Source organism: Astatotilapia calliptera, chromosome 14, assembly GCF_964374335.1.
Source record: "Astatotilapia calliptera chromosome 14, fAstCal68.1, whole genome shotgun sequence".
In the NCBI taxonomy this organism is placed as follows: Eukaryota; Metazoa; Chordata; class Actinopteri; order Cichliformes; family Cichlidae; genus Astatotilapia; species Astatotilapia calliptera.
Genome location: NC_137435.1, coordinates 27,978,400 through 27,994,845, shown reverse-complemented (window position 1 = coordinate 27,994,845; position 16,446 = coordinate 27,978,400). Strand labels below are relative to the sequence as shown.

Sequence of the window (16,446 nt, the reverse complement as noted above, 5' to 3'; positions counted from 1 at the left end):
GGCGGTGTGCAGGTCTGGAGCGTTCAGGTGTGTGTAAACACAATGCTAAGAAGGAAAAGCATCAGCAACATGCTCAAACTATTACCTCCCTTTAACAGTCTGGGAAGGGTTATAAGTCCATCATTCTACCATGAGAAACATCATTTGTCAATGTGGAAGCCATAGATGTCCCAGGAGTGGACATCTGGGTAAATTCACCCTAACAACAGACTGTGAAATGCTCAGAGACAGCAAAAAACCAAGAGCTACATGTCAGACTCTACAGGCCACAATTGTTCTGACAGTACAATTATAAAAATACTTAATCAGTATAACTTATTTGGAAAGGTTTAGACTTAGATTTTCAAAATTGGATTTGAAGAACCACAAGACTTCTGGAAGACTATCCTTTGGACGGATGACATAAAACTGGAGATGTCTGGTTATAATGCACAGGGACACATCTGGTGAAGTCCAAAGACCATCATACCAACTTTCAGCACAGCGGTGGAGGCGTGGTGATTTGGTCTTGTTTTGAGATCCTTGCAGCAATTGAGACTACTATGAACTCTGCTGTATACCAAAATATTCTAGAGTCAAATGCAAGGCCATCCGTCTGCTTGGCTTAAATTGGGTCATGCAATAGGACAATGATCCCAAGCACTGCAGCAAATCTACAACAAAATGGCAGAATAGCAAAAGAATCAAGGTGTTGTAATGGTCCAAAGTCCAGACCTCAATCGAAGTGCTGTGGAAAAACTTAATGAACTGAAGCAATGTTGTAAAGAAAAATGGGCCAAAATTCCTGCACAATGGTGTGACAGACGGATACAGTAATAGAGGAAATGATAACTGCAAGTTATTGATACTACGAGGTACTGAATCCAAGGTGTGTTTAGTTTCTCTTCTTTGAAAAACTAAGAACATCCAATCAAGTATATTGTCTTTTTGTAAGTGAATGAGCAGATTTGGAACTTTTGTTTTCCAGATGATCTACTCAGCATCAGAAATTTTCAGACAAAAATGACCAAATCTCCACAGCTGAGGAGCTGGAGGCATTCACTGCAATATTTCTGTAGATTATTATCAACCAAAAAAACATTGAATAAATTCTGTTGGCGCTAACGCAGTCGTACAAATGTAGCAAACATCTAAACCTGACAGTTTTTTAAAGAAAGCTCAAACACGAACTTAACTTTATAAAGATAATAATGTTCACTTTGATCAACCCTGTCAGAGAAGCATTGCTATAACTATCTCTATACTGAGGCTTTAGCTTGAGGTGCTTCATGCTACTAGAATACTAGAAGACGAGGCAGCACAGGATTGTATTACCTCTACTTTCAGCCTTGGAAAGTCTTCACAATAAGCGACAGGGATTTTTTTTGTCATGCAGGTTTTACCTCATTGGGTCTAGTCCTGTTGTGCTGTGCTTGAGCACATTTCGTGCAGCCTGGATGGAGACATTTGGGATGGAGGGGGGAAAAAAATCAGGAGTGACACACGAAAAAGGTCATGAGCCAGACTCTAATGCTTCCTGCAATAAGGCAGCATTGCTGTTCTCTAAAGGTTGATAAACTCAATCCCCGGTGCCGTCTGAGTGCAGATAAGAGCAGCAGACTGTGCAACCACTGCTGAGCAGCTCGCTGGGACTGCTGGGACTCTCTGAGCTTCGGAGCAGGGAAAGTTTGATAGAAGCATTGCTTGTAAAAACCTGAGAGAGATTAGCACTAATGAGCTGTGACTTGCTTGCGGAGAGAGTGGACTGTTAATGATGCCTTGTTGTTCTGCTGCTTCTCGCACATACTTAATGCTCACATCTTTATGCACTGAGGGTTTTTGGGGTTTTTTCTTGGTGTGAGCATCATTCCCCTGCCTCTGTTCACCCTGATTTTCTGTTTTCAGCTGCCTTTAATAAAACTGCATCTACATTCATTCATATTAGACAGCTGGAGTCACAGATACCTGAGGATGTTGCAGGGAAATTGCTTTAAAAAAGAAAAAGAGGCAGCGGGATTAGAGAAGGCTCTGAAAGCCAAACACAGTGTGAGACAGCGAGCTTCATAAACGCGGCTTTGTCCCTTTTCACCTTCAACATCCACGCCTCAGTGTTTTCTCCAAATATGATCAATTATTGATGGGGGAAACCAGCATGAAGGAGGCTGTCAGGGTGCATTTTTCTCTTTGCTGCACGATGAGGGGGAAACCGTATTTTGGGACAAAGTGTAAGTGGGTCCATGCTGTGAGAGTGGAAGAATAAAATTATATATGCATAAGAAGGGATGGAAGAAAAGCCGTCCCTCGACAATTTACTGGAAACAAAGAGTCCAAAATTTAATAAAAGGTAAAAGCAGAGATGAGGATATAAACAGGGAAGCTGAGTCAGAGAGCAATAAAAGAAGACGCTGAGCACCGAGGGAAAAGGAAATGATGAGTGCGAGCTTGGACTACTTATAAAATGTCCTCCACATCGTTCAAGGGCCCGCTCCGAGAGCCCATTAAAACAGAAGCTGACTACTCTGTTGACATTTTGTGATTTGGATGTAAAAAATGATGTGGAGGCAAAGAAAGAAAAAAACGAAAGGTGCTCGGGCAGTGAGGACAGCAGTGAGAAGCATCTGAGTGTTTTTCGTTCTGTTTCTTCCTCTTGATGTTTTGCCGGTTATTTATTTTCTCCATTATCTCAGTTTTTCACAGACCCCTGTGCCAGCAGCCCCTGTCTCCATGGAAACTGCAGCCAGCGCAACGGCAGCGAGGAGGGGGAGCAGGCCTACACCTGCGAGTGCGCCGAAGGCTACGAGGGGGAGAGGTGCGATCAGGTCCTGCTGGACCTGCCGGCCGCAGACTGGGACCCCGCCACCCCCTCCGCTCCTGAGCTGGCCACCCCAGTCGCCTCCACGACCACAGCCGCCACTCAGCCGCCGCAACCGACCACCGTCCCCACCACCACAACGCCGCCTCCTCCCACCCTGCAGCCATGGCAACCCAAACCTGGGCAGAGGTTGCTGGTAGTGCCGTGGGAGGCAGACAGGGTGAGATAAATTTAAGCTGCTGTAGAGCTTAAATTTAAAAAAAGTACAAAGATTTCATGCTGTGTGGCGATGCGTGTGTGTTTCAGGTGACCGAGGGTCTGCACTGTGTGAGTCCTGAGCTTTGTGAGCTGACATCAGGAACTCTGACTCTGTCTCTGGAGGTGCCTGAAGAGACGACTGTAAAGTAAGAGTACCATCAAGTACCTTTTATAACTCATTGCTGTCCCCTTAGAGCAAGCTCTGATCAACCAGAACCACAGCCCGCAGGGCGAGCTCTACCTGTGGGGCCTTGTTTATTCATCTCGCTCTGTTTCCGCTGTATCTGTCTGGTTTCTTTTAACTACTCGAGAGATGCCGTTTGCTCAGCAGACAGAATGACAGCTTAATTAAATTTTCCCAATAGAGATTCAGAGACCAAATAAACTTGCTTGGGAATACGAACCCGGAACATGTTTGTGTACATGAGAGCTTCTGTAAATTCAATAAACGCACACATTCATCCAACTGAAATAACATCGATAGCAAAAAGACAGTTTGACACCAGTATTGTGTTTTAATCATGTGTTGTTGCTGCTAAATTACTCCAGACTAATATTAACACAGGGACTACGATTTCTTTCTTTCTTTCGGTAAACCAGACTTTAAAGGGCTTGGAGGTTAGCCCTTTAAAGTCTGAGCTGTAAAATAATGGCCAGAAAATTCAGATTTTTTTGAAAATGGAGTGTTTATTGAACCTTCTGCCTTTTTTTCATACCTTGGTTCATGTGATGAGTGGGTATAAGTGGGTCAAAACCCTGTTAAGGGATTACCACTATGGTTTAAATACCTGGGACTCTCCATCTTTCAGTTTTAGAGGTGACGAAACTTAAGATGAGAAACATCTTCCTGAAACTTAAAGAAGTCCAGTGCTTTCTTTCCAAGCTCCTTAGACTCCCATAACGTGGACAACTGAGAACCTACACAGACGAAATAGCGCTGATTTTAAATAAACTAGTTTTCAACTAATCGTGAAGACACTGCTTCTGTCTGCTCAGCTGTGGCATGCACTACACTGCATGTAATACACACATGAGAGTACGAGTGTTGCGAACACTGGAGCTGGAGATGCTCTGCTCAACAAACCATGTGATGACATAATTTCAGAGTTCCCTAAGGATAGTCTTTTGCTTTTTATGCTGTGAAAAAAGTCTGTTTCATATCAGTGCTCTATCTGTGATAGGCCACTGTCAGCCAATAATATTGACAAATGTCTCAGGCATGCTCTGATGGAAACACCTGTTTGTGTGCAGTGCTTTGGAATGATTAGTCTTCTTCGATCCATCGTGGGGGAGGGCTTCAGCATATCCCAGCTATCACAGGCCGTGTAGACAGGTGGTCAAAGTATTTTGTAGTGGTGCTATAATGGGAAAAAAACTCCTGATAAAGGGGTTTGAGCTGTATGTATCCTAAATCAGCTATTTTCCTGCCCTCATAATTCAGAGTGCTTAGCAGTCTAGTTGTAGCAGCAGTAATTTTTTATGTTTTTTCTGATACTTACAACTCTTTCATTTACAACCAGGAAAATTTCCCATCTCAGCTTTTTGTAATTACCGCGTGAACAACATGACATGAACTTGTGGCATTAGCTCAGTGATGTGGAAATGCCCTCAGGAGAGAGTGTTGTGGGGAAAACTTTCACCTACAAGTGGCCAGCGATAGCTTTTCACCTCTGTGTTATGTGAGCACACAAACACCAGAATCGAGCTTAAAAAACCATCTCAGCAAAATTAGCTCAGCTCTTTGGCTCCTAATCAGCAAGAGGAACAACAAAGCACGCTGTCCGGTATATCGGGCGCATAATTATCATCAAGATACATTAAAATAGATTCTACTTTGTGCAGCCTTTCATCTGCATACTTGCATGCAGAAACTTTCCTTGGAAACCGAACACAGCTCAAAGATTTTTAAGCTAATTGCCTCCCACTTGAATCCCCTCGTGACTCGGCTCTTGCACGTAAGACTTTGGCGTTACGTGACTGAAAGTGCGTTCTGTATTTTCGGAGCTTGTTTGCTCGCAAACTTTCTTCCTCTTGCTCAGTAAATAAGGGTCAGTGAATTATGCTGAAGGAATGGTCAAGGTGAATGCTGGGGGTCCTTTATGTAGAACCTCCTTACATATTGCAGGCACGACTCGGGCCCCTCATCACGACCGCAGAGCTGCGAGTTAATCAACTGCTGCTGCTTTGTTTTCATACTGTATAATTGCACATGACATCTGAACGCACGCCCAGATGCAGGCAGTGAAGGGCACTCTTACAAACCTGACGCACCGCACTTAGGAATGAAGCAGCAATCCCAAAGTGGCATCGATTTAGAGATGCTGATAGTATGATGATGAAGCTTCAGATCCCAGAGAAGCCGGAGAGAGTAGCTGTCATGTCTCTAAACAGACGTGCGTACGCTGAACCTGAGTATCACTCGCAAGACTATGAACTGTTTTAATGCAAGCGCTTTGAATTAATAATAATCACTCTAGGTCACAATTATTCACTGGCCACGAAAAATGAGACAAATGTCAACATGAAGTCGAACAAAGCCTTACACACTCCCGACACGCATGAGTGTAGAGCATTCAAATGCAGGACTAGCTGTCAGATATCACCGGGCACATTTTCATTAAAAAAACCCCGGATATCTCGACTCCTCATGTTGCGCCTCAGGCTGAAGCGAAGGAAAACTCATTTCAGCTACAAGCAGCCCGTCCACCATCTTATTACTGCAGTCACTGCTCGTAGCTTCACCTCCAGGCTCAGCCCCCCTCTTTGCCGCAGCGCTGTGGGACAGCCATCGTATTGATTCATCCAACCTGCCCTCGCTCCTCAGCTCAAACCTACAATATATCCTTATGGACCACAAAGTGTGCCTGGCAGATTTCTTTTTAAAAGCAAAATTGGCTTACTTAAGCAGTTCTGTCCTCTTTTGAATAACAAATTTAGTGCTGTGTAAAAGTCTTAGTCTTTAGTGATGTTTAAAAATAGTTTTCCAGGTTTTCTGAAGGTCTTTTTTTGGGCATTGTACGGTGGCCCTGAGAGGCCAAACAGACAGCAACTTAAGAAAACACCAGCAATAAGAAAGCACACAAAACACAACGGAAACAGGAAAAAAGAAAACAGAAATAGGAAAAAACAGATCTCAAAAAGCACAAGGGAAGTGTTTCTGGGGAGACAATAACCCGATGGACCAGTTGCAGGAACCAAAATATGCTAAGGATTTTGCTGGGAGACACTTAAAAGAAGTGGAGGATTTATCGTTTTTGTGAGGAAAGAAAAGATGAGATGTAAGTGTGTTAGCCTGACTGTTAGCCTAAAAATCCGTCATCAGTATTATGTGAGTCATGATAAAACACGCCTACCATGTTTTGGGTTCCTGCAACTGGTCCCTCGAGTTATTGTCTCCCCAGAAACACTTCCCCCTTTTTTTTGTTGTTGACCTATTTCTGTTTTCGTTTTTTCTATTTCCGTTTTGTTTTGTATGCTTTGGCAGCATTTTTCTTATTGCTGGTGTAGAATTGGCTGCTTTTTACTAGATTTCAGTCCACTTTATGTACCTGACCATTTTCAGAGGAGTGTTAAGCCACTTAAAACTCATGAATCATTCAAGCCCCAAAAGGCACCTAATTCGAGGTATATCTTGTGTCTACAAAGAACCAGTTTTTAATTGTATCTTTAAGTGCTTTGTTACTAGCAGCCTGTCACAAAACACGCAGCAAAAAATGCCAAATACAGCACAGTTTGACAGGCATAAGATAAAATATTTGCACCGGTAAGGTGAGAGGTGTTAGTTGGATACCTGGCATAGTATGGCGTCTATCCTTAAGAAATCTGAGGAAACTGGAGAGTGGAAGACAAAAGAAAAGGTATCTACAGCAGATGAACAGAATCTGAAAGTCATGTCCTTAAGACAGGAAAAAATCCAGCAAAGCGACCAACAAGACCCGAGAGATGCATCTGAGCCTTCAGTTGATCATCTACTGTTCACTGAAGCCTCATCAGAAATGGTCTCAGTGGAATATTGGCTGTCAAGAAGTTATTCTTAAGGAAGGGAAACAGGGAGAAAAGACTGACGCATGCCAAATTACACAAGAATTGGACTGAAAATCAGTGACAAGAAGTCTGATGGAGCGACGAATCCAAATGAGCAATCATAAGGATGTATGGAGGAGATGAGGAGACAGGTACAGCAGTGAGTGTCTGCAACCATCTGTCATGGTTTGGGGCTGCGTTTCAGCCTGTGGTGTTGTGGATCTTGTCAAAACGATGGAAATACAGAATAAACACAGAAAAGTAGCATCACTTGCAGCAATTTGCTTTTTCTTCATAACAATGATCCCAAACATGCTGCCAAAGCACACCTGGATAGAAAAACACTGAATGAAACACTGCGTGTCATGGATTGGTCTCCCCAGAGCCCGGACATCAACATTAGTGAAGCAGTGTGGGGTCATCTTGACAGAGAACAGAACAAACAGCAGAAACATCCAAAGAAGAGCTTTGGATGTCCTTCAGGAAGCCTGGAGAACTATTCCTGAAGACTACTTTATAAGGAAGTTGGACTAAGAGAGTTCAGACTGGTTATTAAATATTGAGCTTATTAGAATTGTATAAACTCTGTTTATGCCTCATATACTGTATTGCCAAGAACACTTACACTTGTTATAATAAGTCCCTGCACCTATTTCCCATGACGGGCTGGCTCAGTATGTTTACACAGCACTACAAATATCAGTCTTTAATTCTGAATAATTTATTACCATTTTATATTTTTTCATGCCAGCAAAGTTGACTCTGATTTTTTATGTTTTAGTAATGAATCAAACAGCTTGTTACAAACACTCCTGTGTGCTTATTTGTCACGCCAGGCACATCCTGTATCTGTCATTTTTTTATCCTAATTTCTCTGTAAATCTGTTTCATCTGTGGCTGAGTGTATGAAAAGCACACAGAGGTAATAATAACAATTACTGCTCTTATAAGTAACAAGCGTTCATTAGAACAGATACGTGACGGCGGGAGCTGAGAGCGTAATCAGATTGATTTTTGTTTTTGTTAATATTGGATGGATTAGGTGTGGGAGTGGGGTTAGAGGGCTTCTCAATTGCATTTAAACAAGAGGAGGCTCATTGAAGCTGCTGCCTCTCACAACCCCCGGTGACAGATTTCACTCTGCTCTGCGTGGTGATCCAGCTCGGCTCAGCTCGGCTTGGCTCTGCTCTTTACTGTCTCTTCAGCAAGCAGCTGGTGGAGCTCGGCGTCTCTGGCATGAAACATGGCGCGCATTGTTCTTCTCGCTCTGCCCAGAGGGATTAGATCATCCTGCTGGCAGCACGATCCCCAGAACAGTAGGCCTCCAGATACGGGATTTACCCTCATGGTCCGTGTTGGCTGTGGCTTTGGTAGCAGTGAGAGATGGACTGAGCTCTGTAAATAATACTTTGTCTCATCGATATCATTTGGGTTGCTGATCTTGGCCTCTGCATAGACATTAATTTGGAATTGCTCAATAATAGGTTTGTCTAAATAAGAGACCAAAGAGATCATTTTGGTGTCACTGGTATTTTTATGTGACTTATGTTTGAAATATGTGGTCTGCAGAGACCTCCGTGTCCCCGGGGGTCTATTTAATGGCTCAGTGTGAATGATGGATGCCAGCAACACTGATTGTATTTCACAACTCTATTCACAAGATTCACAGTGTTTCCACAAGAAGCATCAACCTCTCTGGCAGTCATTACTCACAGACCTGACTATGATCCCAGCTTGGACTCACCAACAGGAGGACAGTACTTTAATCATCGGGTACGCCGCACAAAATGTCCTTCGGTACAAAAACTGACTGACTGTTGAGCTGCTGTCGACCATGACGTGTGCACACGGGATGATATTTCACCAAACTTCTTCTTTTGAATAAAATAATCATTAGCAGAAGCAGGCAGCTTCACATAGAAGATTCATTCATGTGTCTAATATTTCAAGCTGACATGCTGACATTTTAAAAAGGTTCATGGCTGGCAAGATGGATTAGACCCTCGCTAGGTATACAGTAGCAAAAGCGTGCACTACGTGGATTGTGTTTGAGCACTGAGTCTTGAATTTTCTTGTGCAACCTATGATTTACACACTGAAGGCTGTAAGCGTTCATCACGAGCTGGGAAAGCAGCCTCATCATACTTGATTCCCTTCCTGTCTCTGCTCCAAACAGGGTCGTGGTGAATGCCAGTGGAGCTCCCGTGCTGTGGCGAGTGAACGAAGAGGGTTTCCTCCGTTCGTCCATTTTGAACGGCACCACCATGTGGTTCCTGCAGACCCCGGATGGACTGGTGGTGCCAGACCACTTGCTTCCCCTGGGACAGAACTACTTCCTGAGTAAGCCTCTGGTGTCCTGGTACTTTTTAATAATGCCTTTTGGGAAATATTAGCATGCAAACACAGGAAACTACAATAGTGGACATGTGCCAAACATCAGCATGTTAGCATTTAGCTCTTTGAGGCAACCAGCCCTGAGCTGTATTTCTGGACACAGAAGCCAAGAATCTGGATTTGTCTTTACTTAAAGGCATCAAAATTAAACAGCCTTGAGAAGAACAGAGGATTTAGTTTGTTATGAATAATTTCTTTAAAAAAGCTGGTAAATCCGGTTTGAGTATGTTTGGCTCAGATTGCATAGAAAATATAGGCATACGGTGCTTAACAAATTTATTCGACCAGCTGCCATAAAATCAAGAAAACACTTTTTTAAAATTGAAAATGATGTTGTTATTTTTTAAGCAAATATTAAACTGAATTCATGTTTTCAAATCCAAATTTGAGCAGAAACACTGCAAATGAATTAGGCGCAACACTCGACCACTAAAAACAAATGTTCAGGAACGCAAGTAAACGGATGCAGTTTGGCATCTTAATCAAAAATAATATCGCACTTGTACTATTTTTCTGCTTTTTTTGGTAAAAACATTTAATTTGAACATTTCTAACCACAATGATTATAGATATTATAGATTAACGAGCTTGTGCTTATTGGCGGATTAACCATGACAGAAACATAACAAACAAGAGCTCAACTCCTCCTGAAGGACAGGGCCTATATCAAATCTGTGATGTCAGCATTGGTAATATAAAAATCTAGTGTAGCGAATTAATTAATGTCAAAATATAAAGTTAAAGAGCTCAATGCCCCCCTAGTGACTAATATATTGGTTCAAAGTTTGGAGATGATCCAATAGAAACTAAGATTTTTCCCTAATTCGTGTGACTCTGGCCCTTGACCCTTAACCTCGAAGTACTACATACTAAAACTGCCTATTTTATTAACTTTGCCGATATGATTGCAGCAGAATTAGTTGAAACCTTTAGCTTCTATAGGCTGTAAAGATTTTAAGATTCGAGTGTGTTGTACAGCGGTCTCCGTGCCCTGTCATATGATACATTACTTGATATGGTTTCTGGAATTTCGTTTTCAAGGTCGACTTTGACCTTGCTGCCTGAGAATGAAGGCCAAGGTCAAATGTTTAGCCCACCTAGGTACTCAGTGTCCCCCAAGGCTTGGTGTATTGTTGTGAAGTTTGAGGATGATCTATAAAAAAATTGTGGGAAATATAAATAGATAGTCCCTCGATGACTCCAAACCAGCCATAACTTTATTAAAACTAGATACATATTTACAGAGAATCGTGTGTTTTTTTAAATTATTTAATGTGTATGGCAGTTCATCCAACAACCACAGAAAAGCTGAATTTGAAACATTGTCAAGAAGCTCCAAATAGATCATTTACAGCCGAGCCAAAAACATCAGAGGATTAATGAATTTAAATAAGTTGTAATTGCGACGTTTATTCTTCAGTGTCATCGGGGGAAAATAACATAACATTTGCATATGTGAGTCAGAATGTTTTATTTGCATACCGAACAGACATTTATGCTGATATTCCATCTGTGTTTTAATACCGAGCTTCACACGGGCAGTTTTTGAGTATTCACAGAGTGGTGCCAAAAAACCATGGCGTGAGCTGCAGCGGGTGCCGCCGGGGGTTAATTGGAGCCTCGCTCCTTTGACTGAAGGGCTGGCTGACCCCTGCGTGTGCTCTACATACCTGATGCTGTTTCGCTACTCTTCCCGGCTGCTGACCTTGACACGTCTGGTAACTCGGTGGCAGCTTCACCGGAGAGAGACGGAGGGAGGGAGAAAGAGAAGGACACGGTGGCGGTGGCAATGACACTGGGGAGTTAAATCAGAGAGAAGAGAGGATGAGGAAGGATGGAAGAAGGAGAAAGAAGAGTTAGATAAGGAGGGAGCAAGGGAGGAAAGGAGACAACAAAGAAAGGGATTAGAGGAAAGGATAAAGGGGCGTGAAGGAGGCGTGAATGAAGGACAATTTGTGGGAGAAGGATGAAGACGCAGGCGGTATCGCATTTATTGAATAAAAATGCTTGCAACAAAACCAAACTCACATCTACGCATGATTTTAAGCGTGCTGCATGTTTCCCTGCAAGATCAGGGGACAGGAGGAAAGACACAGGCACCCATCTACACATGGGATGGAAGTGCCATGTTTGTGGCCATGTGCTTTCCTCGCAGTTTAAAAGCGCAATGACTGTGCAGGTCCGACTTTCAGTGTCATTGTGCTGACGATGGTTCGGTCGGGGATGACGGAGGAACACGCGTCGTTTTATCAGGGCTCCGATTGGCCGAGGAGCTTGCATCATCGCTGTCGTCACCGGTGTTGCTCCAAAAGAATGGCAGGTGATATCCACTACGAAGCTATTTTTATCCGAGTGCCCGCGAAGCTGTCAGCTTTGATTGAACCTATAATACGACATGTTCTACATTTATAGATCCAGAGATGGGGAGAGACAAAGACAGAGAGGCACAGTCTCTATTTTGGTCACTGTAATGAACTGAATCCATCAATTCTTTTATTACCACTTAAGTTTTATGCAGTTTTGGGGCAGCGGTGTGTACTTTTACTAAAGCATTGTTAAATGAAAGCTGTGTGCGGCTGCTGCAGGCTGATGTTTGATGATTCACTCAACATGCTAAAAGGCTAAAAATACAGCTGAGCGCTAGGCGAGAAAAGAGAAGGGCTTGCCAACAATTCATCCTCTGGGGACCAGGAATCCTTTTAAAAACTCTCCAAAAGGTGTTGCGATATTTATAAATGAAGAGCCGTGTCTGAAAATAGAAAAAGAAAGTACATCTTCAGACTGCTGTATGGTTAAAAACTCCACCACCGAGTCCAATTATCCATCCAAATTATCCATCACATATTACTGTACTTGTTGTATAAATGAGCAGATTACACACTCTCTTGTGGCAGGTGTGATTCGCGTTGGCGCTCCCACGGCCCCGGAGGTCACGCTCCGTCTCAACCTGACGGTGAAGGCCAGCAGCTGTGTGGAGCCCGGCAGCAGCTTCAGTGACCCTCAGTGCTCCGGAAAAGGCAAATGCATCACCCAACCCTCTGAGGTGAGAACGTTTCTTTTCTTCACCCGAGAACACATTTCAGTGCTCGCTGATACAAGAAGCTACTTTCAGCAGTCAGTATGTGACTAAAATGAAGAATCCTTGCTTTAATTCAAAGGGTTTTTACAAATTAAAGCCTTTTTTATGCACAGCCCTCCAATAGGTTCACGTTTTATGGGACAAACTAGCATAAATTAGTGAAATAAATAAAGGTAGCACCGCTGAATGGGCACGCTCATTGCTTTAGTTTTAGCAATCTCTTTATTGCTTTCTAACATCTAAAACATGCAACTTCCAAAAAAGCTGAATTCCCATTATCATCATCATCAGAGATGCATTATTGTGCTCTGTTTTGATCACTGAAATTTAATAGCTGGAAGAACAAACACTGCGGTGCTATTTTTGATTTATGCAGGCCTGTTTTAATTATCCGTTGCTCATAGTTAAAAATGGATCCACTGAGCCCCAACATTCACGTACCGAACCAAAAAAAGATGTAGCGGTTGGTTGTGCCTCTTAAGCGTGAATGAAAGTGTAGAGAGGGAGGTGTTGGAGAGGTCATCTCACCGTGTCTGGTTTTGTGCCGTTTCTTCTGTTTTCCCTCGTTAGCTGAGAAAACCAAACTGTGTCACCGCTGCTCATAATTGCATTGTTGTGTCGCTGAATTATTTCACAATCTGCGATCTCATTATTACTGTTTCACAAGTTTTTCCTCCCTCCTGCCGTTTCGCCGTTAGGGCTCCCTGATTTGACGCGTGAAATCTGTGTGCTGTCGCTTTTTTGCAGAGCACCTTCTTCTGCGAGTGCGAAGACGGCTACACCGGGATTTTTTGTGAGGAATATGACGCCTGCCACCACCGACCTTGTCGCAACAACGGCACCTGCACTGACATCAGGCAGGGGGGTGAAGGACGCAACTTCACGTGCACCTGTCAACCAGGTGTGTGTGGTGAACTTGTTCTCATTCCAGAGCGTCAGATATTGCTGCTTGGAGGCGGATGCTTGTGCTCGTGATTTTCACTCACTGAGTTGTTTTGTTTTCATTCACTTTTTTCACCAAAGCTGACTTTGCAAGGTTAAGAAAAGATTGTGTTTTGGGTTAAAACTCACAGCATTAACCCTTTTGTGTGTGGCCTATCACACTATCAGTGTTTTTATGCCATATCGTGTGGTTTTACTTTCAGTGCTGTTTTTGAGATAGACTGTTTGAACATCTCAATTCAGGTTTATTTATATAGTGCCAAATTACAACACCATTTGTCTCAAGGTGCTTTATATTGCAGTGTCAAGATACAGTACTCTGAAGAAAGCTCAAACAATGAGCAACACGTGGTAAGGATGTTGGTAAGGAACAACTCCCTGAAAAGAGAAAAAGGAGAAAATAGAGAGATGGGACAAAAGGGAGGGAGAAGGTAAATTAATGATCTGTTCAAATGGTGAATAAAGGTGGTAAATGGAAAGAAGTGCTCAGTGCATCACATCAAGTCCTGCATCAGTCTGAGCCTATAGCAGCATACCAAGAGGGTTCAGGGTCACCTGATCCAGCACTAACTATAAGCTTTATCAAACAGGAAAGTTTTAGGGATAATTTTGAAAGTAGAGAGGGTGTCTGTCTCCCGAATCCAAACTGGGAACTGGTGCTACAAAATACTCGTCTCCCATTCTACTTATAGAAACTCTACACAAGTAAGCCTGCAGTCTGAGAGTGCAGTGCTTTATTTGGACAATATGGTACTATGAAAATCTGTAAGATATAATAGGGCCAGAATATTCAAGATCTTGTATGTGAGGAGAAGGATTTTAAATTCAATTCTGGATTTTGCAGGGAGTCAATTAAGACTCTCTCTTTTTAGACCCTGTCAGGACTCTCGCTGCAACATTTTGCATTAACTGAAGGCTGTAATAAATTACAGTTGTCCAGCCAATGAGTGATAAATGCATGAAGTAGCTTTTCAGCAGCACCCGGAGACAGAGATGGAAAAAGAAAAGCACACCCACATATTTCTTTAAAATGCAAATTAAAGGACGTACATTCCTCACAGTGTTACTGGAGGCCAAGGTAATGCAATCCAAAGTAAGTATCAGCTAGACACCATGTTTCTAAGAGCTTTTGGGCCGAGTACAATAACCTCAGTTTTATTTGAATTTAGAAACAGAAAATTTCATCCAGGCCTTTATACCTTTAGGACATCTGGCTTGATGGATAAATATAGCTGGGTGTCATCTGCATAGCAATGGAAATGTATGCAATGTTTTCTTGTAATGTATAAAAACTAGAAATTTAAAAAGTAGTGGTCCCAGTATGCTTTTGCATTTGAAGAAGATTCCCCATTCACATATTTTGGAACCTGACTGTGTTGTCTTGGCTGGGAGGTGAGAGCTTCTTTCATTAAGAAAATGTCTGAATAAAAAGAGCAGCAGAGAGTAGCCTGAACTTTTGATCTTGTCAGATTTATTTTGAGACGGGAACTGGAAAAAAAGACCCTGTGGTAGGAAGGTAAATGTCACAGGTGACTACTGATTGCCAGTCACTTCTCATTAGCATGTTGTGCTAACGAGCCCTCTGTGAGCATCTGTTTGGAAAAAAATTAAGAAAGCGGAAACAGACAGCAAACACCACCGTCTTTACTAGGTGGCTCAGGTGGTCTTGCTGACATTATTCATTAATTAGAAACCAAATTAGGCACAACTCTGAGCAGCCACTCTTAATAATATTAAATATTACTACGATCATGCTGTAGTTAGGCGTTGTTAGGTGGTTGCTAGACAATGTGATGACATCATAATATAACATGCCTAAATTGCGTTTACATTAGGTGTCATTACAGTAAAATTAATATCAGGCTTTTTTAATAAGGTGTTGTAAGTGCACAAAGGCTACAAATGTGTCAATTTAGCCAGCTGGTAGGTTGTTGCTAGGCAAGATGATGACATCTTAATGTATCATGCATCCCTCAAGTTACGTGGATATTCATTATTTAGTTATTACCCTAAAGTGAAAATCATGTTATAGATGGCATTACAGCCTGTTGTTAGGTGGTTGCCAGGCTGGTAACATAATAATCATGATATCTGATGTAGATAAAGACTCTCAGGGGTGTAAGGTGTACCTGTGTGCCATTTTTGGCTGTTGAACTGATTGTGTGGGAGCAATTTGCAGGCAAACAGAGATTTCATGTATTGGAATAAAACAGCTAAAAGGTCAAGAGTAATAACACAAATGTAATAACACAGTACTTAATTAGCAATCCAACAATCTAACATTGAAAGCAAATCATTTCCAGCTTTTCCATGTATTCATCACTTTAGTCTTCTGCAGATGTATAAATATTTATATATCACATCCTTGTATGATAACAATACACAGAATGTTAACTCCAGCAAAAGCAGTGTGATCATAAACCTCGTGTCTCTCAGGTTATGAAGGAGAGCGTTGCCAGTTGTTGGTCGATCACTGCGTCTCCCAGCCCTGCAAGAATGGAGCCACTTGTTTCAGCAGCCTGGCCGGGCCCAGGTGTTACTGTCCCGAAGGTAGGAAGCCCGTTATCGCATGCTAGAACCAATCGTGTGCCGTAAGTGAATCAGAAGGAATGAGTGAAGCTGCCAGAAATGAGTGGTCTGTGTGCTTGAGATTGCCAAGAAACCTCACAGCTTATGGTGTTTGTGTGCCTTTGTGAAAAAGAAGGAAAAAGAGAGAAATCTGTAGAAATACGTTTGCCGCAGTAGTGTGTGCAGCTTTTAGCTGTTATCATAGACGCTGCGTGTGCGTGCGTGTGCATGTGTGAGAGTATCTGTGCCACTGACATGCTTAATTTGAGCCCTCCTCCTCTATTTTAATTAGTCTTCATAGCCCAATTGACCTAAAACCTGTGGCCACAAAGCAGTTGTCAAAACAGCATTTCTCAACACTGCGGTTTCCAGTATGTACACAGACTGTGAA

The 16,446-nt window shown here is 42.5% G+C and overlaps 1 protein-coding gene across 1 annotated transcript in view; it reads left to right on the top strand.

Annotated features, from left to right (window-relative positions):
* dner (delta/notch-like EGF repeat containing) overlaps positions 1-16,446 on the top strand; it is a 73,625-nt gene that overhangs the window by 37,152 nt on the left and 20,027 nt on the right. The window contains exons 2-7 of the mRNA XM_026191904.2: positions 2,667-3,011; positions 3,098-3,195; positions 9,249-9,412; positions 12,361-12,509; positions 13,293-13,446; positions 15,924-16,037. Coding sequence (XP_026047689.2) covers positions 2,667-3,011; positions 3,098-3,195; positions 9,249-9,412; positions 12,361-12,509; positions 13,293-13,446; positions 15,924-16,037 — 1,024 coding nt within the window. The remainder of the gene's footprint in view (positions 1-2,666; positions 3,012-3,097; positions 3,196-9,248; positions 9,413-12,360; positions 12,510-13,292; positions 13,447-15,923; positions 16,038-16,446) is intronic.